Source organism: Athene cunicularia (genome assembly GCF_003259725.1).
Source record: "Athene cunicularia isolate RWA chromosome 2 unlocalized genomic scaffold, athCun1 chr2_part1, whole genome shotgun sequence".
Taxonomy (NCBI): Eukaryota; Metazoa; Chordata; class Aves; order Strigiformes; family Strigidae; genus Athene; species Athene cunicularia.
Window position 1 is genome coordinate 31,393,713 of NW_020799095.1, and position 27,758 is coordinate 31,421,470.

Consider the following 27,758-nt stretch of genomic DNA (forward strand, 5'->3'; position numbering starts at 1 on the left):
TGATTTCCACTTAATAAAGGGCTGCAGCTCATTTTTAATGTTTGAGAATATTCCTCTTTGTCTCATTTACACTTGGTACAAAGAGAGAATTATTAAATATTAAAATTCACTTGCACTTTGTGGATTAAATAGTTTTGAAAGGCAGTTTTGTTGTCAAAATCACTGCTTAACAGAAAAATTTTTAAAGATTTGTCTAATTTGTATTGGTTCTCATGAGATAAATTCACATGAAGTAACAGTACAGTAATTTTATCAGTTGATAATTCAGAGAAGACAGAAGCCAGGTGTATACATAGTGACCAGTCTGTCAAGTTACCGAGTGAAATGAAATTGTCCTGAAATAGTTGACATTACTCAGTTCATCAAATTAGGTGAATATATCTTTTGTATCAGTGAAGACCTACCTGGCCAAGAAATTTCCTTTTTTTTTTTTTTTTTTTTTTTTTTTGTATGTATGAGATTTAAAATACATTCATTTAAAGTGCACTCCCTGCTTCTTTGTCTTTGATGCTCAGGGATTTACAGTCCCAGAGCAGACTCAAAAGTTTTAAATAATTCAGTAGAATGATGTTGAACTGTTCAAACTTTGCCACTTGCGTTCAAATGGATGGAAACTTCACTTTAAGATGCAAAGTTTGAATTTTGTAATTATTTATAGATTTCAAAATACCACATGTGACAGGATATTTCCTTATTTAGAGCCCAGACTTTTCTCTTTCAACTAAAACTTCAAAACTGAGGAGTCAGAGCCAACTGGTTCCTTAAGAACTTCTACTGCAGCAATTAATTTCAGCTCATCTCTTTGTGAAAAAGAAGAAAGAAATGAAACACTTGAATTTTTCTACAGTCTTAGTTTTCCTCTCTTTCATTCATACTGCTTTTCAGACACTCGGTGAGTCTTTGTTTTTTATCCCCTGCAAAAGTGGATGTGAAAGTGGGTTTTTTTGTTGTCTTGATTGTTTTGCAGGCTCTTTAAAGTTTTCATGCAGCTTGACTACCCTGCATTTCATATTCATCTTAACTAGGGTGGTCCACAGAAGTTTAAGAAAGATGCAGATACAGAGATGTTGGTTCACTTTTAAAGAGAAGGGAAGAGTCAAGATGGGGTAAAGCTGGGAATCAGAGGTCAGGATAGTCATGTATGCAGATAAAGATTTCCTTTTGGATACAGTTTAGTTAATGGTTATGTCTACTCTGTGAAGCAGATGGACTTCTTAGTGTGCTCCATAGTCCCTGTCTGTATATGTGACTGAGTTACAAAAAATGAAAGAAAGGCACTAAATAGGGTGCTCTATGTGTATCTCTTAACCACTATGGCTTTCAGAGTAAGGATGTGTTAAGCCTCTGAAGCTGACTAAGGACAGGTCACTGTTCAGTTTTTATATAAGAATGGTGATAAGGTACAAGGACATTTTTCCTTTATTCTTCAACTAAATAGATTTGTGGAGGAGTAGGATACAAATCACAGCTTCTGAAAGCAGACACTGTGCCATGCGAGCTATGCCAGCACTAACCTGTGCAAAATGGGGTCTCTCCTCTACTCTGCGAGCTGGGACCCAAACCCACATGCCCAAGCATGAACCTCAGAATTTCCAGTGAGAACTCCTATTATTAGACTCAAAAATACAAGGGACAATAGCTGAAACTTTGGGCACTATACTAACCACTTTAGTTAGCAGTAAGAAATAAAAGATTCCTAAGATTTAATACTATCTGTCTAAATGGACAAGAAGAAACTAGGTCTTAGCTCCAAATTTAGGTTTGAAGAAGTGAAACTTCCATAGATTACTAAACTGGTCAAAGTATCACAGGGCCTTCTTGGGAGAGCTCAAACGTTAAATACAGATATGGTAACAAGAACTATTCTTCCTGTCATAGTTTTCCTGGATTTCCCAGACACTTTCTGCTCTGTTCACTATTCAACACTGGCTGTTCCCTAACATGCTACCCTTGTCCTACACATTTACTGTAGTGTTTGGAAGGGTCCCTTTTGTGGTTATTCTCTCAGATGGATACAGGCACGATGCTACATCTTTGTGTCCAAGTGGGAATTTGAGGCACAGAGAACTGAAGGGCAAAGCCTTGCCCTCCTGTCCCATAAGTCCTAGGTTATTCCCTGTAGTCCAAATTTCACTCCCTCATGGCCCAAAGCTAGTGGGAGTTGTATTCTACTTGATGTCAAACCAATGTCCAGCACTGAACAACCTGCTTTACCTGTGGACAGTACAACTGCAGTACTAGGCAGCCCTTCCCAGCAGGGCCTACTTGTCTTGATGGATTACTAAATTAGGCTGCCTATAATCCTTCATGAATGTTAGCTAGTTTGGTCAGCATTCACATAATGTCTTTCTATAACAATGCACAGGCACACAGGCACAATCCTATAGTAATTAAAAAAAAATAAAATATATATATATATATGTATATATACATGTATACATACTGCTTGGTATTTGTTCTTGGGAGAATGTTCGTGTAAATGATTGTGTAAATTATGTTGACTTTTTATGATAGATGTACTGATGAGAGGATACTCAAACAAGGCAAGATAACAAGTCACTGTTCCCATTTTTTCATCCTAAAAATAACCCCAAACCATAACAGAACATGACAATTACAGAAGGAGCAAGAGTCACAGAAGGCTCACTCACTGTGTTAAGAACAAATGCAACCATGCGGAGTTGTATGTAACATGAGCTAAATCTATAGTGCATGCAGTGATGGCAAACTTCCAAATCTTCAGTAAGGTCTCTTTTGGAAATCTTGAAAGAAATGTGTATTTCAAGAGAGATTTAGAAAAGTAAAATCCACTGTACTCATGAAAATTCCGTTATAGTAATGACAATCTTGAAGCTGTCATAATGTATTTTATGTGCTCTTATTCCTCTGTATTGTATTTATATGAGCTGCACTTATTTCTCCTTCACAGAAGGAAATAAAAGTCTTGAAAATGCTGTTTGTTCTTTGCAAAAGTGACTCAGATTTACAGTCTCCTGACATGAGTCAGATCAGCACAGATTCAACAGCATATCTTCCCTCACAAGCTCCCCTCACCATGTGCTCACCATAAGTACCTTAACTTTGATTATTTTATTTTACAGACAATGAAATATTTTTAATATACAATGAGGATACTAAGCTCTGTTTAATTGCACAGAGTTCTCATGCAGTTACAACAACGGCTTGCAAGAAAAACACTGAGTTACAAAAATTCAGGTGGGTGTCTGATCACCAGGTGATGAGTGTGGCATTTGCACAATGTTTGGGAGTGCCCTACAAACAAAACCAAGCTAAGATTTCTTTGTACCCATGCAACAAGAAAAGTGAATTCCAGAAATGGGAGTGCAGAAACGGGACCTTGGCAATCCAAGGAGAAGATTTATTTCTCAGTTCTGGCAAAAGAAAAGAAGACAATATCATGCTGAACACAGGATCAGCAATGATGAATAAATGGAAGATCTATGGAACCATGAATGACTTGTGTTCTGAAGGCTATGAAGGTAAAGTTTAAAGGTTAATCTTGATGGTGTATGGAACCCACTTGTCTGACATCACAGATAGGATCCTTTGATTACTGCTCCCCTTAGTCTAACATCAGCTGTTCCCCCTGAGGCAATGGTGGACTGGAGGATGATTAGTTCACATATTCAGGCTTGTATTCCTCGATCCAGGAGATGTGCAGCTGCTTAGGTTCAATGTGAAAAAAATTTGCTTTTTTTTTTTTTTTTTTTTTTTAAAGTAGGCTATTTTCAGTTGTTAGCTTTAATCTAAGTGCTTTATTTAAATGTATACTAGTATTAGTGATATTGTATAAGTATTACTGGATGAAGGCCAAAAATCTTTACGTTTAGTACACCAGAACTAAATTAAATGTAAGGAAATAATTCCATGCACACTACCCTTCAGTTGCTCTATGAGATTTCAGAAGCCAAAAATCCCACAATATTTAACAATGAAATCAAGTATTTATTTTTAATGAATGATGGGAAGCTAAGCTACATAATAAACAAATAATGCTATTTTTAGAAAAATATTTAAATATATGAGACAAAAATCACTACAGTTCTTTCATGGTTGGCTACAGTATGAAAGTCCTCCTGTTACAGCTGGTGATACCATAAGCAAATGGTAAATTGCAAGCCTTACCCAGAACTTCCTTGGAAGGCAGTGCTGGTGACAGTAGGTCCCCAGTGACACTGGTGTCACATTTGTAACACTTTCTCCACATAGCCTTATGTAGAGTAAAGATACGTAGAGAACTGGGTTCCCCAGATTCACATACCTATATAATAATTTCTTCTTTGCTCCCTCAGATCTGTTTACAGTGTTAGGAAATGCCAATGGAGCTCCGTGTGCCTTCCCCTTCCAGCTGAGTGGCAAATGGTATGCTGGGTGCACAGCTGCTGGCAGGTCAGACGGCTTGCTCTGGTGTTCAACAACCCCTGACTTTGATGAGGACCACTTGTACGGGTTCTGTCCAACTGCAGGTAAGTCCCAAATGCTGACACAAGATGCTATAACACAACACTGTTAGGTAACTATACCAATTAACCTGAGACACTGTTAATAATATGGAAGGGAAAAACCTTTTAATTACTTCATTTTACTCAAAAATGTCTCTGTCATGCCAAAACATTTCTTACAGAAGAAACAATGTTTCCTAAGAGTCTGGGTGTGTCCATCAGTAGCTAACACCCAGGAAAAGGCCAGTATGCCTTAAATATGACTTCATTCAGCATAAAATCATCTGAAAATTGAGATGCTACTCACAGCCTAATTCTCCTTGCTCATTGCTATTTGTGGTAACAGTAGTATAACCTTTTCTACGCAAGCAAATCCCTGTTCTGTATAACAAGATTGGTTTACAGTCTTTGGGAGGATGTAGTTTCTTTTCTGAAAGACATAAAATAAGAAGATTGGCTCAAAGGTCTTACTGAAATAGCAGCATGATCAACCTTTCCCTTGTAATATTTCAGATTACATTACAAGGTAATATTATCTGAACAGATAAATGTATGTGAATATGAGTGCACGATGAAGGACACCAAAATACAGTGTTAATGAAGATATTAAAAACTCTGCTTCAGACCTAATTTTTCAGTGCTATACCACAGACTCAATATTTGTCATTTTAATAGGAGTATTGCACTGGGAAACCAGGTTCAACTCATTAGCAACCACCAATTACCAGCACCATTTTCATTGATATTACTGAAAATTATTTCCTGGTGCAATATTGCATGCAATAGCTTGAAAAATGCCAGAATATCCTCACTGTATAAAATGGAAAACATGAAGAAACTGGCATTATAAAATTGTTGGGACACTAAAACCTGAGTCTACAATTAAAAATATTATCCAATCTAAACCTTCCTGACGCAACTTGAGGCTGTTCCCCCTTGTCCTATCACTTGTTACTTGGGAAAAGAGACTGACACCCCCCTCACTACAACCTCCTTTTAGGTAGTTGTAGAGAGTGATAAAATGTCTTTTGAGCCTCCTTTTCTCCAGGTTTAACAACCTCAGTTCCCTCAGCCTCACCTCATAAGACCTGTGCTCCAGACCCTGCACAAGCTCCGTTGCCCTTCTCTGGACACGCTCGAGTCATTCCATGTCCTTTTTGTAGTGAGGGGCCCAAAACTGAACACAGTATTTGAGGTGCGGCCTCACCAGGGCTGAATATAGGGGGACAATCACATCCCTAGTCCTGCTGGCCATGCTATTGCTGACACAAGCCAGGATGCCATTGGCCTTCCTGGCCACCTGGGCACACTGCTGGCTCCTGTTCAGCCGGCTGTTGACCAACACTCCCAGCTCCTTTTCTGCTGGGCAGCTTTCCAGCCACTTCTCCCCAGGCCTGTAGCATTGCAAATGTAATTAATGATGGCATAGTTTGAAAAGCAAACTTTGCATCATTGGAAATGTTTGCATTTCAGTTGTATTTCAGGCAATAGTTATCTTGGGCATAACCAATGAGCTGCTCAACAGGTTCTCATAAAATTTCTCATAACATTTTGTGTAAGTTGTTTAGAACAAACTGTAATACCAAATCTCCTTTCTCTCACACAGACAATGACAGATTTTGGACTACAGATCCTTTGACAGGCACCCACTACCAGATAAACTACCAGTCAGCTCTCACATGGCACCAAGCGAGGAAGAGCTGCCAGCAGCAGAACGCAGAATTATTAAGTGTCACAGAGATACATGAACAAATGTATCTAAGAGGTGAGCTAATGAGCAAGACTCAGTAAAAAGAGTATCAGAGGTTTTTTTTTTCACTGATTACATGTTTCAGTGCTTTAATCACATTACAATGAGTAGATGATGTAAAAATGGTATAAGTACCGCTAGAAAAACAGCACAATTACTGTAAATTAAGCTTTTTATAGGTGGAAATAAGTTGTGGAATTGCCATTTGAAACTATTTCTTTTTTTTTTTTTTTTTTCAAAGACTTTCCAGCTAATTAAGCAAAAGTTGGCTCAAGCTCAGAAAACACCAGAAAGGTCCAAGGAAGGGACCTTACAAGAAGGAACATCATTATAGGAGGCAGCCATTACATGACTTTTGTGTTAAGAAATCTGTATTCCTCACGTATATTTAATGAAACAGATTTCTGAAAATACCATACAAATTCTATAAAAAACACTATTAAAAATCTAAAGACTTTCTGGATGTATGCATAGACTGTAGAACAAAGGCCCTGTATCAACTGCATCGCAATCAAGCAAACTTGATTACATACATTGTTAATATAAATATTAACAACAGTAATTCAGTATTTCAGTTTTCAAAGCTTATTGCTTACATATAACTGTAGAATATATAGCATCAAATTCAGATTAACTAATATTCAAAATGGTATTTTGCAATTCTCTACCTTTTATCTGCAGAATAAACTCTCTGAGTTTATTTACCAGGAAACATGGATTCTGTGCTGAACTTAGAAATCACAAAGTATGCATTCATTATCTTCCTCCAAACTTTGCAAATGCAGAGCATTTCCTAACAAATCTCATTAGATTTCAACTCTTTGGTTGCCTAGATTTGATTGACAGCAAGAGATCCTCTCTCTGGATTGGGCTTAACAGTCTGAATCTCAACAGTGGCTGGCAGTGGAGCGGTGGCATTCCCTTCAGATACTTTAACTGGGCACCAGGTAGGGATTATTTTTTTCTTAACACTTTTTGGAATTAATATTTCCCAGCAGAATGATGAATTCATATCAACTACAGTCCTGTATTATTCCCCATGAACATGAGAAAATAGAGTTGAAAGGCTTATGAGATGTGATATTAAAAAAGCTGAGAAGGATGCTTTTCTTCACTGGATATACCACAATGAGTTTCAAGCAGAAGAGCTAAATAAATTCATCTCCTAACAGAAGCAGGCAAGGTGAAAAGCATTAGTTGAGCTGTAGCATACTAGGAATACCTTCAAGTAAGTTAAAACCTCTGTCTCTTCAACTTTCACAAGGGTTATCAGACCCCATATCCTGCAAGGATTCAGCTGTCAGTCTTGCAAAGCCTTCCCCTTAACTTTTTATTCTTTTCTTTTATTCTCTCCTCTTTAATATGCAAGAGAGACGGTAAACAGAGTTCACAGAGCTGGCAGCTTATCTCTGAAAGTTGCTTAATGATTGTTATGGCAACAGCTGTTTGCAGAAAATGCTGAATGTTTGCTTGCTGAATAAATGCACGCATATTTCATCTTTTGGCCTTCCCCAAGTCTCAAAGGTGCCACCCGTTTTTATCTGGCACAGAGGATGGAGGGAAAGCCCAGAGTTGCTGAGTCTTATAGAGGGTTTTCTACCTTCAACTGAGCTCGTCAAATTCCTTAAGCATTGCAGGGAAGAGGAGCAGTTGGGTCTCAGGTCAAGCAGCCCACACCCTTGGAGTTCCTGTATCTCCATGTGATGGCTACTATCATGTGTTAATAATATACACATTTCCACTTTAATGCAAAATCATTAGAAGTTGTATCTTTTGGGGGAGGGTAAAAATAAAAGTCATCACACCGTGGACCTCTCTGAGAAGAGGAAAACACTGCCCATTTCCCAAGGACAGTGGTGCTGGACAACCTTCTCGAGGGCTGGTTGCAGAGGCAAGCAGAGAGACACACAGCAAGTGTGAAGGCATGTGAGGAGGGTCTGCTTGAAGCAAGGAGCGAATCTGCAGTCAAGTTGCCGAAGGGACAGAAAGGACCTGTTCAAAGGGCATGAGTGGAAGTTTTTTCTTCCAGCATATCACTGAAAGATGCTGGAACAGAACCTGACATAGAAAGGAAATGCCTCTGCACGGGCATTGCAGAAATGAGGAAATTTGTTTTCACATGTGATTTGGTATGCCTCATCCAAAAGATGTGCCTTATATTTTATGAAGTCCATATTATAATTTTTCTGCTCTGCTAAACAGAGCTCTAGAAACCAGAAGCCATTTAACATGCTCTGATAAAGAGAAAGCCTACCCTGTCAGGCTTTGTCCTGTCTGGGTTCCCACCACTACCTACTCAACTGCCAGACAACTTATCCCACAGATTGGTGGCATGTTGCTTTTGTCTCATATTTTAAACAAATAATATGTATTCACTGAGCTTGGTTTATCTTTACAGTGCCAAGCTAGAACTCTAATTTTCACGTTTTGAAATTTCTTTTTATTGTTAGGAGCTGATAGTTCTTACTCTGAAGATCACTCCCCTCTTCACATCTGTAAAATTTCTTGTCTGAAGATGACAAGATGCTACCTTACTGTATTACCGCCCCGAAATATTACCTTGAAATGTGTCCTTTGATTCCATGAATGTAACTGAGTGTTTTAAGTGCATTACTTAGTCCTATTAGCTTAACTGTGTCCTGACAACAAATTGGGTATAAAACTAGTAGAAGTTTCATGAACTGTGCGACTATGAGCTCTGTCTTCCTACAGTCTGTGTACAGCATTGCAACTGTAGCAGCACCAGCTACCCCTTCAATGTCTGCACTCTTCAGTCTAGCATCTACTGACTGGGCAACAAGATAACTGGTTGTGAGCTACATATTCCTTAATTAATGTATAGCTGAATCCTATGCACAGCGTGATAAAACGGGGTGGGGGAGGTGAGGGGGTGGGTGGTCAACGGGCAAGGAAATTACTCACTGCAACCTTCCTATCAGTGCAGACTTGAGATTTAGTCCTGTTCTGTGCAAGCCAACAATTTACACAAAATGTATAGAAATGTCTTATTTTTGAGACTGCTGTTCTTCAGTCAGATATGGCAGCGAGTGTGAATTATACAACAAGCATGTAAATAAATGTTTTGATGGGTACTTTTAAATTACATTTCCTTACCTCCAGTAGAAATAACTGTAGCGATGAAGTCATGAGTCCATAATTGACACATTAAAAGGCTGGTAGTAAATTGTTCTTTTAGCTGCTGACATAAAACCTGTGCTACAGAAAATTAATTTGGTTTTTATTCTATGAAGGAAGCCCTGATCCTGAGCCTGGGAAACTCTGTGCAGTAATAAATCCCAGAAGGGATGCTAAATGGGAAAACCAGCCATGTGAGCTGAAAGTTGGCTATATCTGTAAAAAGGAAAACTCCACACTGGATCCTTTCATTCTTCCATCAGGTATGTCAAGCAAATAAAAACCCTTTGATAAAGACAGAATTTGTGTTCCTAAAATAAATAAATAAATAAATCAATCAATCAATCAATCAATCAATCATGGCTATTTAAAATAAAATTTTTAAAAAGCATTGTCATTTTTTCTTCTTCTTTCATGAGTGGCACAGAACAAAACATACTGCTATTTCTTTAACCAATTATGTTTAAATACTGAAAATGTACCTGGAAACATGTAATCACACAAGCAATTTTTATTTCATATTATTACTCACAATTCCAGAGATACTGATCTATGCCATACACTATCACAGAAGTATCATGGACTGCATGGATGTGAAAATAAAGTTAGAGATGCCTCACCCTTCCTGAAGGGCATTAGAATGAAAACACCTAGGCTTATCACTGAAGGCTTGGAAGCATGGCACTAACAGGCTCAAACCACCTTCTCAGTAGGACTGTCTGTAACATAGAAAGATGGCAAAAAAAAAATCATGTTCCTTCAGAACACTTTTCCACTAGGCTTTTCTCTGATTTATTTAATTATACTTAGTACAGAAAGCTGTATGTGAACAGAATTACTTGTGCTGCAGTAATAATCCCTTTATGAAGTATGAAAAACATAACTGCTTGGGCTATATTGTGTGAAAACACTATACAATGGTATTCCAAAATATTCCTCTGACCAAAAGTGAATATTTCACATTAGTGAAGCCCAGTAAACACTGTCTCCCTTATTTTTTGTTTAAATGCAGTATGTGTTCTGTAGAAGCACAGTGCACAACAGCAGACTACAATGTTTTATATGTATGAGGAATGAATAGAAGTAGTGCTTATTTATAATCACTCCATTTTCATCCTAATTAGTTGATTAACTGATTTCAAATGTAACTGCAGTTATTCTAGACTTCAGTTTTCACTGTTTAAAAACTTGAAATATCTATTAATTAATGCAGAGCCTGTTAAATGCCCCGAAGGATGGTTGCCCTATGGAAATCACTGTTTCATGGTTCATAGAGACCCCAGAGTATGGAGAGAAGCCCTAATTTCTTGCAATGAGAGCAGTGGCAATCTGGCCAGTATCCACAACCCCGAGGAGCATGGCTTCATACTGTCTCAACTTGGCTACAGTGAGTAGTTCTACAGGGCAGTGTTTGGTACGAATGGAGAATTATATTATTAGAAATCTTACAGGATTTTAAAAACCCCCAAACTTACATGTTTGATTTGAATATTCATAGGGAAGCCCACAGATATATAGGTTGAAAAGAAACACCAAAAAACCACAAAAGGAATCATTAATGTTCTCTTCATTTTCTTTTAATTTTGATTTTAATTAGTTTTTCACTGCATGAAATCACTTGAAGGAAATAAATGCTCTAGTTACTGCAGTATTTGGGCTGATTATCTGACTCAGACACCTTGTAGCTGTAGATACATTAATGGACTTCCACTGATAAAGCTGAGGAATCCCATTTCCTGCTTGTACCTCATTTTCTAACTTCTTGAAAGAAGAATATGAATTAGATCTTAAAATAAACTCCACTGTCATTTAATCTAGATGAATTTGTATTATAAATTGGCAATTTCAGCTGATCTCCATAAAATCTTGCTCCTATGGACTATTTCAACTTGGGTACTAACAGAGGTGAATTTCTGTTCTTAGAAGCTGTGGATGAGCTGTGGATTGGTCTGAATGATCTCAACACTCAAATGTACTTTGAGTGGAGTGATGGGACTCCTGTGACATATACCAAATGGTTGCCTGGAGAACCAACCCATGCAATCAGTGGACAAGAGGATTGTGTTATTATGGCAGGAGAGGTAGAATCATTCTAAATTTGTGTGGCATTATACTATTTATTTTTTGTTTATATTCCTAGGCTGTTTTTTTTTTTTTTTTTAATGCAACTTAGAAACAGATCAGGGAATGATATCTTTATTCACCTAGAAAGATGGTTGTTCTACATTAAATTCAACATTAAATTAGAGATAACTAGATACATGTTCCTATCTGACTCTGAGTGTACATTATATGGCAAGCAAACCTTACCAGTCTGCCCGTGACACCCAGTTACCTTAACAAAACCTCACAATTAAGCACAAATACCAGAAATTAGTTAAAAAGTATAGGACTTTATTCTCCCATTGAAACAATATATTAAAAAAAAAAAAATAGTAACATTTCTAAAGGAAACTGGTTCTTCTTCACTATTTTTCACCTCTTCCCAACCTGCATCTAGGATGGATACTGGGCAGACAGTGCCTGTGATAGAAAATTAGGCTACATCTGCAGAAGAGACCCACTACAAGGAGTATCTGGGACAGCTAAGGCTGATCCTGCCTGCTGGAAGGTAAGAAGAAAGTATAACCAAGAATCTGGTTAGCAAAAATCCATTGTTTTCACAAGCTCCACTTGATCTTGAAACTATCTTTGTTTTTCCTCTAAGAAGTGTGATTGTACATCAAATTCAGGGTGATAATTTTCACTACATTCCCTTATTTAAAATAGAGTTATTTTGAAATTTTTTACTCAATATGAGTCAGGCCCATTTTCTCTCAGAAATGTCTGTGAAAGAGGCTAAAGCCACTACTGCAGTTTTCTGTGTATTTGTTTTATTGTTCTGCAGCCATCTGTGGTTATCTAAGACGTAGTAGAGACTGGGTACCATTTCTGGACTATGTGACATAATGCAAGATGATGACAAATATCGTTACTGAAGCCAAATTGAAACAATCAAATTGCTTTTATGAGTTAATTTGTTTTGAACAAGTTATTGTATCCTACTGCTATTTTTCCCTTCTCTTTTCTCCTCTTTTTACTTTCTTATTTACCACTGTTCTATATTTAGTAACATTTCCCACAACCCCATATGGGGAACAGAGCTGATACTCATTGTGCTAGACAGAACTAGGCAGCAGCTAAATACTGAACACGGATTTTATTTACCTTTCTTGCGTGTAGGAAGCAAATCTTGAGCTGGTATAGAAGGGAAAAGTGACTTGGAATTCGGATGTAATTTTGAGGATTTTGCTTTTCAATAGTTTTAATGCTACCTTTTCAGCCAGATTTTTAAAGTAAACTGATGAGTTAAATCAATTAACTAGTTACTGTTCTTTTAGCCTAGAAACACTGGGAAACTTGAGTTAGCATCTCACTGTAATACAGACTACTCTCTTCAGTTCTGAGCAAGGAAGTATTTTACTTACCCACTTCTGAATACACTCTTCATTCTGTGTACCTCTGACTTCTTTATGAGTTAAAAATTGTCAAAAAAGGTGGACTCATATGCATGAAATCTGTTCTCTCTGGATATTTACTAAGCTTCATTTCCATTAGTTCACTAGAATTCAAATGGAATTCACTATTGCACTAGGATATATTAAAAATATGTTGATTTAAGAGTATGCACTAAAGTTCAAGAACTATAACATGCTCTTTTTACTGTAAGTATATTTCACATGTCCATCACAGGGCTGGGAAAGACATGGTTTTTACTGCTACCTGGTTGGACATACCTCTGTAACATTTTCAGAAGCAAAGAAAACCTGTGAAAGGAGCAGTGCTTATTTAACAAGTATAGGAGACAGGTATGAAAAGAGTCTCAAAACTGTATATCTGATGCAGTAATTTTGGTATTTTATAAAATTGTTGAAAACTTTTTGGAAAAAAAATGTGAAACCAGAAAAACAGAATATTCTTTTTCTTGAGAAAAAAATAATCAGTAGAGTATGTCTTTTCTAACTAAATATATTTTACACATATATGTTTTCCAGTACTTTACTCTGAAAGAACAGACCACAGATGCTTCTGTTCTGTAAGGAGCAGTTTTTCAGTATAGTACAGCTACACCTGCTGTTAAAGCCACCTGGTACCCAGCTAAGCAACGTATTTCCACGTAAAAGGAAACTTAGTGGAGACTCCATTCATTCTAGTCTTGTGTAATTTAGGATGCTCAGAAATGGCAGGCTAATGGAAAGCTAGGCTTAATCCCCATCTGACTCCTGTCATTTCAGATATGAACAAGCTTACCTGATCAGCCTCATTGGTCTGAGCTCCGAAAAGTATTTTTGGATTGGTCTCACAGACACAGAAGGGCAAGGGATGTTCAAGTGGGTGACTGGTGAAGGTGTTCTGTACACAAACTGGAATGCAGCAATGCCTGGTACAATGCCACTGGAGTAAATTTATGTTATTAAGGAACTTTCTGAGTTGCAATTCTAAAGTGTTTCCTAATGTTAATCCTAATTCCAACACATAGAAACATTCTGCCTTTCAAATACTAGTATCTTTGATACATGCAATCAGCACTGGTGAGGCTGCACCTTGAATCCTGTGCTCGGTTTTGGGCCCCTCACTACAAGAAAGACACTGAGGTGCTGGAGTGTGAGCACAAGTCCTGTGAGGAGTGGCTGAGGGAACTAGGGTTGTTTAGCCTGGAGAAAAGGAGGCTCAGAAGAGATTTATGACTCTCTACAACTACCTGAAGGGAGGTTGTAGTGAGGTAGGTGTCAGTCTCTTCTCCAAGTAACAATTAGGACAAGGGGGAACAGCCTCAAGTTGTGTGGGAAAGGCTTAGATTGGATATTAGGAAAAATTTCTTCACTGAAAGGGTTATTAAGCATTGGAACAGACTGCTCAGGGAAGTGGCTGAGTCACCATCCCTGGAGGTATTTAGAAGACGTGTAGATGTGGCACTTAGGGACAGGGCTTAGTGGTGGACTTGGAAGTGTTAGGTTAATGGTTGGACTCAACGATCTTCAAGGTCTTTTCCAACCTAGATAATATTATTTTCTACGATGACATGAAAACATTTCTTTTCTGGCTTCTCATTGCTTACATGACAAAAATCAAACTGAGCAGAAAGGGTGAAATCCGTTCCAGCCTGGGGAACAGACTGCCACATTCTTGCAGTGAGTGGCATGGAAAGAGTCAGGCAAAGGGTTGTTCATGCACTTATAAAGCTTTTCAAAGGGGAGGGAAGATAATGAAGGGCTCTGCTTGTTAGTTTCCTCTTTTTACAAAGCTCCTTTGAGTGGACACCACACTTAATATTTCAAACAGTCTTTTGTAAATGAATCACGTGGGCTATAAAAATGTCAAGGGAACCACTTTAAAACACATTTCAATTTTATTTTATATCTCACAAAGGGAATGAAGCCGGTTGTGTTGCCCTAAGGACTGGAAATGCAGCTGGATTATGGGATGTTCAGAACTGTGAAGTAAAGGCAAAATTTCTCTGCAAAAAACTAGCTGAAAAAATCACTCTTCCTCTTGCTCCTGGAGCCACTTCTGATTCCAAATGTCCCTTGGGTTGGGATACAAACAATAGCACTAATTCATGCTTCAGAGTAAGTATTATTTTTTCAAATAATCCTACTCATGAGAAAGAATAGCACCAAATAGGGTGTCTAAATTTCAGTGAATGGCACATCATTGCACAAATGTAGTAAGATTTTACACAATTATTCATGGAAATCACTGTGCTTATCACTCTATCAGTGATACATAAGGTTATCCAGTTAGCATAGTCTTTAATCCTTATTATATATGATAATTGTAATGGAATATTTTCTTATTTTGTTTATTCAAGGCAGTCAGCACATTTATTTTTAACATGCTGCAAATATAGTGTTCTACCTGTACCTACAGGTTTTTGTGAGAGAAGAAAACCAAAGGAAGACATGGTTTGAAGCCCAAGATTTCTGCAGAGAAATAGGAGGAGACCTGGCTGCCATTAGAAGTGAAGAAGAGCAAACAGTGATAGAAAACTTAATAATGTAAGTAAACAAAATATCTAATAATGGATATTATGGTGCAACAATTCATTATATAGGAATAAATTATAATATTCTTGAGTTGCTCCTGAGATAATTGGTTGAAAATCTACATCTGTTTATCATCATAGTCATAAGAAAAAGAACTGAGAAAAAGTTTCATATGGGTACCATTTTCAAAGACATTTTTGGAGTTCCTAAAATTTGTCATAATCTGAAAATCTTTTAAAATAAAAAAAAAAAAAAACAATCCAACAACCAAATTGGTTGAATGCCTCTCCTTCAGACCCATTTCTAAGTTTTTTCACTGAACCATTTTGAAATGAAATTGTGACTTCCAGCAAACCTGAAGATTTTATTTCTGAAAGAACACTATGATCACAACATCAGTGAAGAAACACAATGTGCTGTGTTTTCAACACAGCTATTTGCAAAGTAGAAAATTTTAAGGCATGACCTTCATTTACTTGCTAATGGAAGTTTTTCTGACCAGCAGCATTTTGTTATGTTTAACATTTCTTCTCTGTTTGAAGCCTTCAATAAGTGTGAGAGTTATTGTCCCACATAACTTGCAAAATAGCTAACCATATACATCCTCTTCTTCCATGATACATTTTTTCACACTCTAGAAAAAAATACGCATCATCTCAGCCTTTCTGGATAGGTTTGCAGTGTTTGGATCCTGATGGTGGACTTTCCTGGAGTGATGGATCGCCGGTGAGTGTTTGACCTTGCCAGTTTCTTTCTGTTCTGTTCTTTATCACTGTTGAAATTGTACCATGACTGCCGTGGATGAAAGCTGTATAAGAATTCCCCAAAACGCCTACTGTGCTGTTGGGTATCTCTAAATCATTATTCTTCATACAGGTTTGTAAAAGAAAAAGGCCAATAAACCCTGAGGTTATACCATCACAACAGTGGCAACATGAAGTGCTAGCTACAGCTATAGAGATGATTATCTAAGTGGCAAATATATGAGGAAGGTCTCTCCTGATTTTTATTAGTCTCTGGAGATATATTGCCACATTCCTTTCAGCAGCAATTGATTTATAACATTTATTCCAGTTTTCATGGGACTTATAGAGTCTGTTAAATGCTGTGTAAACCCAGAGCCTTTCTTTTTTCTTGCAGAGTCACTATTGCTTTAATGGCCCTGATGGGCAGCACAGTAAGGAGTGGTTTGAAACTTTGGTGCTGCTTCTCTTTCCTTCCAGAGTACAAATTTTTCCCCTGTATGATAAGAATAAAAACCAAAGATGTGTTTCTTCTGTAGGTGAATTATAAGAAAAATAATTATTTTTACAATACCGCATTTGAATATTGTGGAGCAATTGGTGAAGAAACTTCCACGTCATGGATTAAGGTGCACTGTGAATACAGTCATAACTGGATTTGTGAAATAAAGAAAGGTAGGTTACTTTTTACTCTAAACTCACATTAGGAAGAATTTTAAGCTGAATCCCATTCTATCAAAATGGGAAGTTCTGCAAGTTACATGCTGGTAGAAAATATGATTGATTTCACCAGAATTTTGCATAAGGAAAAACAGGTCAAGACATATAAATACTTTCAGAATACATTTCAACTATTACTCGTAAACTTATTTTTTTTATTCTCTAAAAAAAATATAAGCTTTACTGAAAATATACTTGCTTATGTAATTACAGAATCATAGAAAATAAGGTGAAGGCAAGCCCAAGGGCTTATCTGGTAAAACCCACTGCTCTGCACAAAAGCAGATTTTTGTCAAAACAGCAGCTTTGACTAACACAAAACTTTATGTTTCTTGGAACTTTTACTTTTCTTCATTGGGGACTAAGGGGACAGAGAGTGAGAAAGAGAGGATCACAGTTTAAAAAAAAAACCAAAACCAAACCACCAACAAACTTTAAATTTCTGTTTCCTTTGTGAAGTGAAACCACTCCTCTGTCCAGGTGTAGCTAGAATGCTACACAAGGACACATTAGTCACCTATTCTAATTTAAACAAGACTACCAGCATACTAGAATCATTCTCTTTGCAAGATGGCATGTAAAAAACCTCCTCTAACAACAGTCTTTCTGTAATGAAAAGATGGTAATCCAAGCTTCAAAATGTATATACTTTAAGACAATAGGCAAGCTCACATCTTCCCCTCATACTAGTAGCAAAATTTTCAATGTTTACACTTGTTCGTTTTTCTTTTCCAAATGTAACCACTGTTGAGAAAGATATTCAGCAAAATAAGAGAGAAATCAGTTAAAGCTTTGTATTGAGTTTACATTTTACTTCCAAGACTAACAGCAGTGTTTCTTTCGTGACTCTGGACTTCACACAAGCAGTAAGGGCTAATTTCTAAAGTGGTACTTTTCTAAATAAGATCATTTATGTGGTGGTGAATTACTCAATCTGATTTTAATCAAGGCACATTGTCTCAGCTTCTCATACTTAAAAAGTAATAGTCATAGACATTTATCTCAAAGAGATGTTGTGAATATATCTTTCCTGGTAGCTTCCTTTGTAAATCCTCACCTGCATGTTCAGCACAACTAAAAATCATTAGCAGAAGTTGTATACATTTAATTAATAATGGTGTATGAATGGCAGAAATGGTAGCCTGAAGAAATTACCATCATTAGTCAGCAGTGCATAATGTCATGCTGAAGGATGCTGAAATAATCTTAATACTTTGTACTTCCAGAACAGACATAATTTTGTTCTTTTAAATCTTTTAACCAATCACACAAGAGATTATGTTTAAAAGGTGGCGTAATTTCACATGCTTCATTTACACATACAGCAACACAAACATTACAATGACTTCCTGTGGGAAAATACTTTAAAGTTGGTACTTGGTTTAAATTTTTATAGCTCTTGGCCTTGCATGTTTAGAGACACATTGCTCCAGTATCCCACTCCATGCGATGTGGAAATTTTTTATTTAAATTATTACTCAAAAGCTGGTGGATTTTCAGTCAAATATAATTAATTCTTCACAAAGTAGTTTCACAGAAAAAAAAATGTTTCACAAACAAATATTAATAAAATTTAAAGTACTTTAAAGCAATAATTTGTTCAGTATTTGGATTTCTTGTTCAGACACAAGACAAGGTACATAAAGAATCTCTTATTATTGTGCAAAGTATACTAACATTGAAGTAAAGTACTTTCAATCTTCGGTTTTCTTTACTTACCAGAAATCTACCAAGACAGAGATGTAGGCCTGTAATGCATCTATTACGCCCTGAACATCAATTTTTTCTCTACACCAAAGATACTATAAAAATATATTCTGCATTGAATATGTAAAATATAAAAAACTGATAGACATTAAGATAATTTCCACTAATTGAACACTTAAGATGACTCAATACTTGGGTAACATTTAACACCTTCATTTTTTTTCCATTTTATTACAGGAACACCCTTGAAACCAGAACCTCTGGGCCCTTCTGTTGGTAAGCTGCTGTTTATTTTCTCTTATTGAATGGGTGGTATCATGTAACAACAGCAGTTTTGTGTAAAAACTGTGAAGCATACAGAGATTCCTCTCTGTGTTGCAGCATATGAAGTCACAGAAGATGGCTGGATTATAAAAGGAGACAAACAATATTTTTTCAGCACAGAAGAGACCTCTATGGAGAAAGCCAGAACATTCTGCAAAAACAGTCATGGAGACCTTGCTACCATTGGGAATAATAGCGAAAGAAAATTTTTGTGGAAATGTGTAAGAGGAAATTTGGCTATGTTATACAACATATGGCCTATCTGCCCTGCTGTATATGCTTGTGAAGCACAGGAGAATGTGCTTGTTGCATAATGCTACTGCAATTTATTAGCAGTGGATTTAAATGTTCAACCAAAAAAAAAATTATTCTACAGAATAAAGCTTCCCTTCAGGAAAATAAATATAAAAGAATTTACCATTTACTAGGGTGGGTATATTCTTGTATATTCTAATCTAAAGAGAGTTCTCTTCATGAGCAAATATATATAAGGAGGAAAGTACTGGTAGATTAGGTGTATTACTGAGAAAACCGTCCTTTTGACAGGGTGATTACCCCTCTTCTGAATACCATTTTCTAGAATACAGTGTTACATGTAGATGCGAAACAACTGTTGCTGAACAAAACAACTTTTCAAAGAAAGATTTAGTCTGGTCCAGGTCAGAGACTGATGAACTAGGACCTTCATGAACTAGTTTTCCTGCAACATGTATGTTTATGTATTTCAAGGGCACTGCCTATATGCTGCCTGAGATGGTTCTGATGGTCACAAGCCAAAGTCATGGCAGGGGCATGCTAACAATTTAATAGCACAGATGTTGCCTCAAACGTCCCATAATCCTGTTTGGTTTACTAATACCAAAGTAGCCACACAATCTCCTTTCTGTTTCACACTATTACATGCTTACTTTTATTATGTGGGAAAGGATATAAAAGGAGGAGAGGACAGCTTGAGACATAGAATTTACATGATTGCTTAAGAACAAGAAAGTACCAAATAATTTTATAGTAATTTTTTTCTCAAGTTTTCCTTGTTTCTTTTTAACTTGAGAACACAACTTTGAACGCTTTGATCATATCAGTAATGCAGCCAAAACCGGGAAAGCAGCAATAAAGATAAGAGAGCAAAATTATGTATTGCATGGTATTTACTTCAAGAGGGGTCCTCTTTGGTGATTACACAGGATCATTTATACAGTGTGTATTCATCTATTGGCTTCTGTAGTGCAAAATTTATACTTTTTCATATTAGATAACATTAACTAAAAATACCTTTTTGTGTTTAGATCTTAAAAAATGGCAAATTGAAGTCATATCTCATAGGATTAATTCAGAATGCTGATCAACAGTTTAGGTAGGTAAACTAGCTACATAAAGATTCATAAAAAGCAATTGTAGAAGTTTTGTACTGCCAGAGTTCCTTCTGGAGGGATGACTGTGAGAGAGTTAAACACAGATTCAGAGAGTTTCAGTGCATGTTGAAATGTGTGCTCTCCCTTGGTTTAACCCCATTGTAAAAACAGTTTTAAATGCCAGTTTTATAGGGAATATACATGCTATGAATAAATACATAAATAATGTCTTGAAAATACAGGTATTTTTGTTTTTTAACATGACATACAGCAATTTCATTATCTAAGATCTTTTAATCATAAAGAAAACACCATTTACAGACAGACACTGTTGTTTTTTGGGGTTTGTTGGTTTTTTTTGTTGGTTTGGTTTTTGTTTTTGTTTTGTTTTTTTTTAATTTTTAGCATGTTAAGGTAGATTTTTCTGAACTGTCCCATGAACATTGTCTGAGCAACTGCTACTGTTCTTTGGGTTTGTTTGTTTGTTTTTTTTCAGTTGGATGGATGGAAGCCCAGTGCACTATGCAGCTTGGGCACCAGGTGAGCCCAACTTTGCAAATGCCCAAGAAAATTGTGTGGTCTTAAATAAGGAGGATGGTGAGTTACACAGGTTTTTTAAAATGCATTTTTATGGGTACTGCTTTTCTCCTGTTTGTTAAAAATATCTTGCCAGCCTTGATTCATTGCTTCCCAGAAATTGGGGAAAATATGCATAATAAAGTACAGTCATTACATCTCAGGTTTCTTCAGGGGCAGTATCAGCCACAAAAGTGGAAAATATTTATTTCCTATTTAATGGGGAATGCATTATTCTCCATTTAATGGGGAATGCAGGGACATCTTGATCACATTTTCAGCTGCACAAACAATATGTTCTATTCAATCAACAGCAAATTCGTCTTTTAAAAAATAATTAGAGAATAGTTAGCAAAGGAATAGAACGCATATGGACTTTCACGTTTTATAGTGCTTTAACTGATAAAGCGTTTACTTTACACTTGCATGTTTCAGTGAGACAAAACTGTTCGGGTGTGTTCTGCTCAGAGGTCATGAAGTTGCCATATCAGCCATCTCGTATGGCCACTATTGACCAAAGTCCTCCCATAAGCAGTGATGATGGGAGGTAGAGTTGAGGTGAAGCATGCCATTTCCCATTCCCAGGCAGATTGCTTTTGAACCTATAAGTACAAGAAGCCATTTCACATTCCCACAAATTTCAGTCTTATTCAGTGTCTTATTATCTATATTTAAATTGATTTCAGGTTTGTGGAATGATGTCAGCTGTGGTTTTTCAAATGGCTATATCTGTGAGAGGCACAGAAGTTTTATAAATGCAACACTTCCTTCAGCAGTACCTTTACCTCCTGGAGGATGTCCTGAAGATTGGCTTTTATTTAAAAATCAGGTACGATAACATGCATTTGAGCACAATGATAGTCCTTAGGAAGGTACTTAAAGATAGACAAGAAGGCTTTTGTCTCTCCGATATCTTTTGACAGAGACTATGCAAGGTTGCATTAAAAATTAAACCAGTTGCCTAATTCTTGCAAGATGGTACTTTGACACATTTTTAATTGTTTTCCTGAGAAGTGGTCATTTGAGATACTTTGGAAAAACTGCTACATTGTATATAATTTCAAAAAAATTGAACCGAATTCAAATGAAAGCACCAACTATAGCATAAAACCAGTCATTTGAGTTGGAATTAATCAGAAAAATGGCCAAATTTTTCCAAACAGGCTTCAATAAAATGCTTGCCTCTTCCCAAAAGGGACAAACTTGATGCGCCTATTAAGCAAGGATTCTACTTTTCCGATATACACAATATGGTTATGAGAGTACCCATGGATACTCCCAACAGTGGAGTTTATGCCAGTACACTTTTTTTCATTTTTGTTACAGTTGTCAGAATTGTTACTTTTTACAAACTATGCAAGATAGTTCTCTGACAGGGCTGCTGGCATGCCACAGAGCAGAGGGTGAGCTGTAAACATGGAGAGGGCAGACTAGGCACACTCATAATTACTGAGAACATTTCAGCATGAACGTGTATTGGTAATGTGATGATTACACACTTTTAAAGTTAATTAAATGACAATTTTACATTAATAGCATTACATTAATAAAATTTACATTTTACATTAATAACATTTACATTAATAAAAGAGCTGTAAAATGAAAAAGGCTGAATGCACACATAAGAGCACACACTGACCATAGGCTCTAGGTCAAAAACATTTTTTGCAAAGTTCAGATGACTGCACATGAATCCCAGGGCTGGGCTTTTCTTACAGAGTCAGCACTTCTTTGTCTTACTAATGATGGAGTATGGCTTCTCAAAATCTCTGAGTTAACACATCAGAGTCTCATCAGACTCCTACCGTGGTTTATAAATGAGCGTTGCTGTGACTTTCTAAGTCCCTCTCAGAAAGACACAGAGTAAATTTAAAATTTCTGAATGGTCTTGACTTGGTTCCAGAGCTGAATCCCGTTCACTGGAAAATTATTTTGTGGGTCTGAGTTAGGCTAATTTCTACTTAACTAGTGTAATTCAAACCTAAAGTCCTTTTGCTGTCACTCACTAACAGTCTATACTCGCTCTTCCCTAGTGTTACAAATTTTTTGGCTCTTCTTATGAATACTGGTATACTGCAAGAAGAAATTGTATGAGCCTTGGAGGAAACCTGGCAAGCATACATAATGAACAAGTACAAGGTATAATGAAACAGCCCTTTAGGTAATAGATAGCATTTACTCTGTATATAGTGGTCATTTCCCACAAAGAAGAACATGGCAAAATGAGACAATATGTAAATGTCTGTATTTTATAATATGTATATTCAGCACGGGATATATGACCGTGGCATGAAACGTTGTTGGAAGAATTGGAACCATCTGTCTAGGGCATGCTAGTGATGCTAAGGGTTGCTTCCTCCTCTTCCATGGAACTGCTTTACATTATTTATAGGGTATGAATTAGCATAAAATACAAAATCCAGAACTGGCATTGGTAGGGAAAGAAAAAGAATCCATGGTCTGTTTCTACCAGAAATAGAAAGGGTTATATTATTATACATCTCTGAAATGTCTGCCTAAATTCTGAAATTTAATTCAGCAGCAGAATGTCAGAGGAAGGCACATTTTCACCAGGCCCATGTTCCCAGGCTTCCATTTGCAGCTGTATACAGCTACACATTTCTATCAGTCAGTCAGCTCATCCTATATGTTGAAGTGAATTCATTAGATAACGTGGTGGTCAGGTCATTTTTTTGTATCTTTTTTCTTTCCAATATTGCTTCATAGCTCCAAATACTTTCACTCTTTGAGACTTCACAAGCAAAGTCTTGGCTTAAGCTTGAAATAATAAACTTGGGCAAATTTATGATCAATTGCTAATTAAAATGTATTTACAAGATTTTAACAAACAAAATCATAAAGGATTTGTTTATGATCTGATGTCTTGACTGATGACATGACATGTTCATTTTCTTTTCTCCTGGATTTTTTCCCAGCTTTCCTCACTTACCATTTGAAGGATGTTTCAAATGATCCCTGGATTGGCTTGAATGATATACTCAGTGAACTCAACTTTGTTTGGAGTGATGGAACTGCTGTCTCCTACACAAACTGGGCTCCAGATTCCCCAAAACTTGTAGAACCCATTTTGTTTCCCAGTCTACATCCAGAAGATGGCCATAATCTGCTACAGGTAAATACTACTTAGCGTTTACCATCAAATTAAATCTGAGGAGCAATATCACTTTGAATGAACAGCTCACTTTGATACACACATTGCCTCAGCCTTCTCCCCAAGTTGTTCATCATTCTTTGCACTGGGATTAGTGATAAAAAGTTTCAATGTCTGAGTATTCTAGATATCTCAGAGCACAAAATGGCATTTCTGCTATTTTGCCAAAGAATTTGTCAAAATTTTGGGCAATGGACAGATTGAATAAAGACTGGATAGATTGAATAAAGTTTTCTTTTTCATAGTAATTTGCAGTTCATTTTGCAGAGAATATGAATGCAACGTTAGAATGTTATAAGATAACACACATTGGAAATTTTTTCACATGTTTGACAAGTTAATTCATGTTTGAAAAGGAAGGAGAAGATGAACGAAAAAATCGAGTTCTTCTCACTTCTTCCCTATTTAAAATTGTAATTGAATAGCTAAGAGCCAATAGATGTCAACTATACAAATCAAACCCTCTCCACTGGTAGGACTGAAATTAGACCTCAGAACACTGTAAATAAAATAGCATCCTACATCTTCAGACAAATTTAGACTGATTTGCAAAGCCACATTGCCTTTCTTCCATTTATTTCCATATCTTGCTTTCAGAACTTGCCCTTCACACCCTGTCATTCCACTCAGTCCATCCTCCCTTCACTTTGGTATCCACACCTCTAGAGAACCCAGAAATCATACCTCTAGACAACCAGCTTAATCTGCACCTGAGCCAGTTCATTCTGCTCCTACCCATCTAGCCATTGGCCAAGGCATGAAGGAAGGCATATAGGATACAGCACAATAGATAGATCTACATTACTGCAGTTCTAATAGTGCTCCTGGGAAATATGAAGCAGGGGGAAAAAAAAAAAAAAAGTGCGATGGTACATTCTACTTTTCTCCTTCACCTTCAAGATACTAACAGCTATCTCCTTCGGAGGATCCTTTTCAAAGGAGTGAAATAACACCAAAAAGTTACTGAAGCTTAAGCAATTAGAGTCAAGAGACACTAAAAGAGGTGTTCCTAAAATTTCTGCACAGCAGTTTAGTAGGCTGTTGCAGGTTGTAATAAACTTGGAAGTTCCAGCTTCCTAAGCACTCAGCATCTGATCTGGTGTAGCTGAAAGAGAAATTCTAAGAACTAGGGCTGATGATAACTCTGTCAAGGACCATCATTTAGAAGATTCTGTCAAGAATAATCACTATTTAAAGTTGGCTTTGCAAGCCAGATACAAAGCATGATGTCCATTTATTTTTATTTCATTCTTATTCAAAAACATTACTGATAGTCATTAGTTGAGTCAAAAGGTGTGACAGAAAGTTTTTGAAGATAATAGTGCTTTTCAAAAACTCATTGTCTCCTCAAAACTAACCAAATGAACAAGCAGGCTGAGCTGAAGATTACAAAGATTAACAAGACAGTACCAAGGTGAAGCTGGTCACCACAGAGGAAGCCAGAAAGGACAGAAAAGGATAAAGGAAGATGATTCTAGAATTGTAATACAAACCCTTCAACAACAGAATTCAAAGAAAAAAGGAGTGAAACTACCGAGGGGGTTATACTACTTTGTTTTATAACTTCTAATATCAATGTACTCATATTCTTTCCCTTACTCCAACAGTTTGATTGTGTTTCTCTGAAGAGAGGTCATGGTGATGACACAGGAAAATGGAACAATCAGGAGTGTTATAAATCCACAGGGTATATATGCCAGAAGAATAGTGGTGAGTTCTGTATCGCTAATCTTGACATTCATAACACAAGGATTCAAATAATTTTTCTTGTTTAACACGCTTTAGATAACTTTTATATTTTTTTTAGAAAAAGGATAAGTAAAACCTAGAAGTCCATCTTGCATTCAAGTATTACTTAGCAATGTTTTGGAGAAGGGAATGATAAATAAAATATCAGAATTTAGGAAAGCAAAATGATTTTATTTTTTTAAAGTGTAATTAAATAGCTAAAAACCACAAACATTTTAATTACATAAATTTATAATGATCTATAGATTATTGTAAACCTTAAGTTTTACATTTACCTATATAAACTTGAGAGTTACAAAGCTGCTAAACTGCAAAGAGAATTTTGAAAACATGCGGGTAGGTGTGTTACTTTTGACTGATGGGGTGATCTTAACTCCACTATATAAGATATTGTGAATTTACTGATTCAAAATTCTCAGAGGCTGAAAATGTATTTCTTCAATCCAGAAAGTTCACTGTTGTTTTGAAGTTATCTGTTACTTATAAACAACTAATGAGAAGGTGTTCAACTTCATTAGCAATTTTCTACTGGGTTTGTAAATAATGAAGAAGATATTCAGTCACTCAAGTCAAGTATGTGGCTTCCAGACTTAACTGTTCTTGAGGTGGGGCTTTTTTCATTATTCCTACAGATCCTGAACTCTTTAAGCCATCAGCAACAGCACTGGAATTCACCTTTGACCATTCTGGTGGCATTAGATATTCTATCACCCATTACAAAATGAACTGGGAGGAAGCACAGAAAAACTGCAATAACAATGCCTCAGAACTCGCCAGCATCTTAGACCCATATAGCCAGGCACTGTTGTTTTTACTTGCACAGGAATATGGAGAACCTCTGTGGATTGGTCTTAACAGCAATGCGGTAAGAACAGATACATTACATACAAGTAGTCAAGCTGACACTGGACCTGATCTTTATGGCCTTATCTTGTAACCTATAGGAATTTCTGCCAGAGTAGTGCTGAAAACAGCATGTAACATCAGTACAGCACCCATTTACGCTGGAGTTCTTTAAATAAGACTTACAATCTTACATGATTTAGCACAAGGAAATGCTCCTGCAAACCAGTATATAACAATGCTGTGTGGCGTTTCGAGCCATTTGAAGGGCCTCAAATATAAATGGTAAAATCTGCCATTGTGAGTTTATTTTAATCTGAAAGATATTCCAGGAACAAAATGCAACCTGCCCTCCTGCCATGTGTTTATGAACCTCAGTGATCAGTGACATGGCATCTCAGGTAGCAAATCCGAGACCTCTGAAGGAATGTTTTTTACATGTGTATTTATGCTCCCATTAAGCAGTTAGAATATTATGAAAAAAAAAAAAAATTCCTTTCTGTTTGTGAGATGGCTGCATCAGTTGTATGACAGGGGAGAGTGAACATTTGGACGGTAGGTGTTTTGACATGCTAAACTCTCCCCCATGAATCACAGCCACGGTAACTACAATAAAAGTGATGGTGATTAGTGCTGTTTATTAAGAACACTCCCACCCACACTGCCATTTTCCATGTAGACATTTTGATGGTCGTATCAACATGTTGTCTTATCTGACTCCCAGTTTTATGCCTTCTCTCATGCCCCCTTTCTTTTCTCCCATTTCCCAATGCTTGAAAATTGCTCTGAATTAATGTTAGATATTTTTTGGAGGGCATAAAAAAAAAAAATCATTCTGCATTCCCACTTGTGAATAACAGATACTGTGCATTTTGTTGCAGTTAGCATTTACAAGCACAAAAAGGGGGCATTAGTAAGCATATAATTCCATACAGGTTTCATGAAAGTCCTCTTGAGGATCCTGTGTAGTAGGCTATGTCACTCTCAGCAACTTTGAAATTACTGCATACATTTTGCTTTCAGACCAATGGCAAGTATCAATGGATTGACAGGTGGAGATTAGTTTACAGCAAGTGGTCCAGCGGGGAACCAAAACAGACATTAGCATGTGTCTACCTAGACACTGATGGCACCTGGAAGACAGCTTCTTGCAAGGAAAAACTCTTTTCTGTCTGTAAAAAATCAGATGGTAAGCAAT

At 36.7% G+C, this 27,758-nt stretch overlaps 1 protein-coding gene across 1 annotated transcript in view; it reads left to right on the plus strand.

Annotated features, from left to right (window-relative positions):
* Nucleotides 1–792: 792 nt before the first annotated feature.
* LOC113477246 (macrophage mannose receptor 1-like) overlaps nucleotides 793–27,758 on the plus strand; it is a 32,847-nt gene continuing 5,881 nt past the window's right edge. Inside the window, exons 1-25 of the mRNA XM_026843472.1 lie at nucleotides 793–892; nucleotides 3,102–3,500; nucleotides 4,314–4,487; nucleotides 6,070–6,228; nucleotides 7,047–7,160; nucleotides 9,465–9,611; nucleotides 10,562–10,735; nucleotides 11,272–11,429; nucleotides 11,849–11,959; nucleotides 13,081–13,196; nucleotides 13,623–13,771; nucleotides 14,758–14,957; nucleotides 15,259–15,386; nucleotides 16,013–16,100; nucleotides 16,657–16,792; nucleotides 18,782–18,820; nucleotides 18,926–19,089; nucleotides 20,155–20,222; nucleotides 20,717–20,817; nucleotides 21,483–21,625; nucleotides 22,830–22,935; nucleotides 23,733–23,929; nucleotides 25,576–25,678; nucleotides 26,350–26,582; nucleotides 27,584–27,749. Coding sequence (XP_026699273.1) covers nucleotides 823–892; nucleotides 3,102–3,500; nucleotides 4,314–4,487; nucleotides 6,070–6,228; nucleotides 7,047–7,160; nucleotides 9,465–9,611; nucleotides 10,562–10,735; nucleotides 11,272–11,429; nucleotides 11,849–11,959; nucleotides 13,081–13,196; nucleotides 13,623–13,771; nucleotides 14,758–14,957; nucleotides 15,259–15,386; nucleotides 16,013–16,100; nucleotides 16,657–16,792; nucleotides 18,782–18,820; nucleotides 18,926–19,089; nucleotides 20,155–20,222; nucleotides 20,717–20,817; nucleotides 21,483–21,625; nucleotides 22,830–22,935; nucleotides 23,733–23,929; nucleotides 25,576–25,678; nucleotides 26,350–26,582; nucleotides 27,584–27,749 — 3,643 coding nt within the window. The 5' untranslated portion in view covers nucleotides 793–822. The remainder of the gene's footprint in view (nucleotides 893–3,101; nucleotides 3,501–4,313; nucleotides 4,488–6,069; nucleotides 6,229–7,046; nucleotides 7,161–9,464; nucleotides 9,612–10,561; nucleotides 10,736–11,271; nucleotides 11,430–11,848; nucleotides 11,960–13,080; nucleotides 13,197–13,622; nucleotides 13,772–14,757; nucleotides 14,958–15,258; nucleotides 15,387–16,012; nucleotides 16,101–16,656; nucleotides 16,793–18,781; nucleotides 18,821–18,925; nucleotides 19,090–20,154; nucleotides 20,223–20,716; nucleotides 20,818–21,482; nucleotides 21,626–22,829; nucleotides 22,936–23,732; nucleotides 23,930–25,575; nucleotides 25,679–26,349; nucleotides 26,583–27,583; nucleotides 27,750–27,758) is intronic.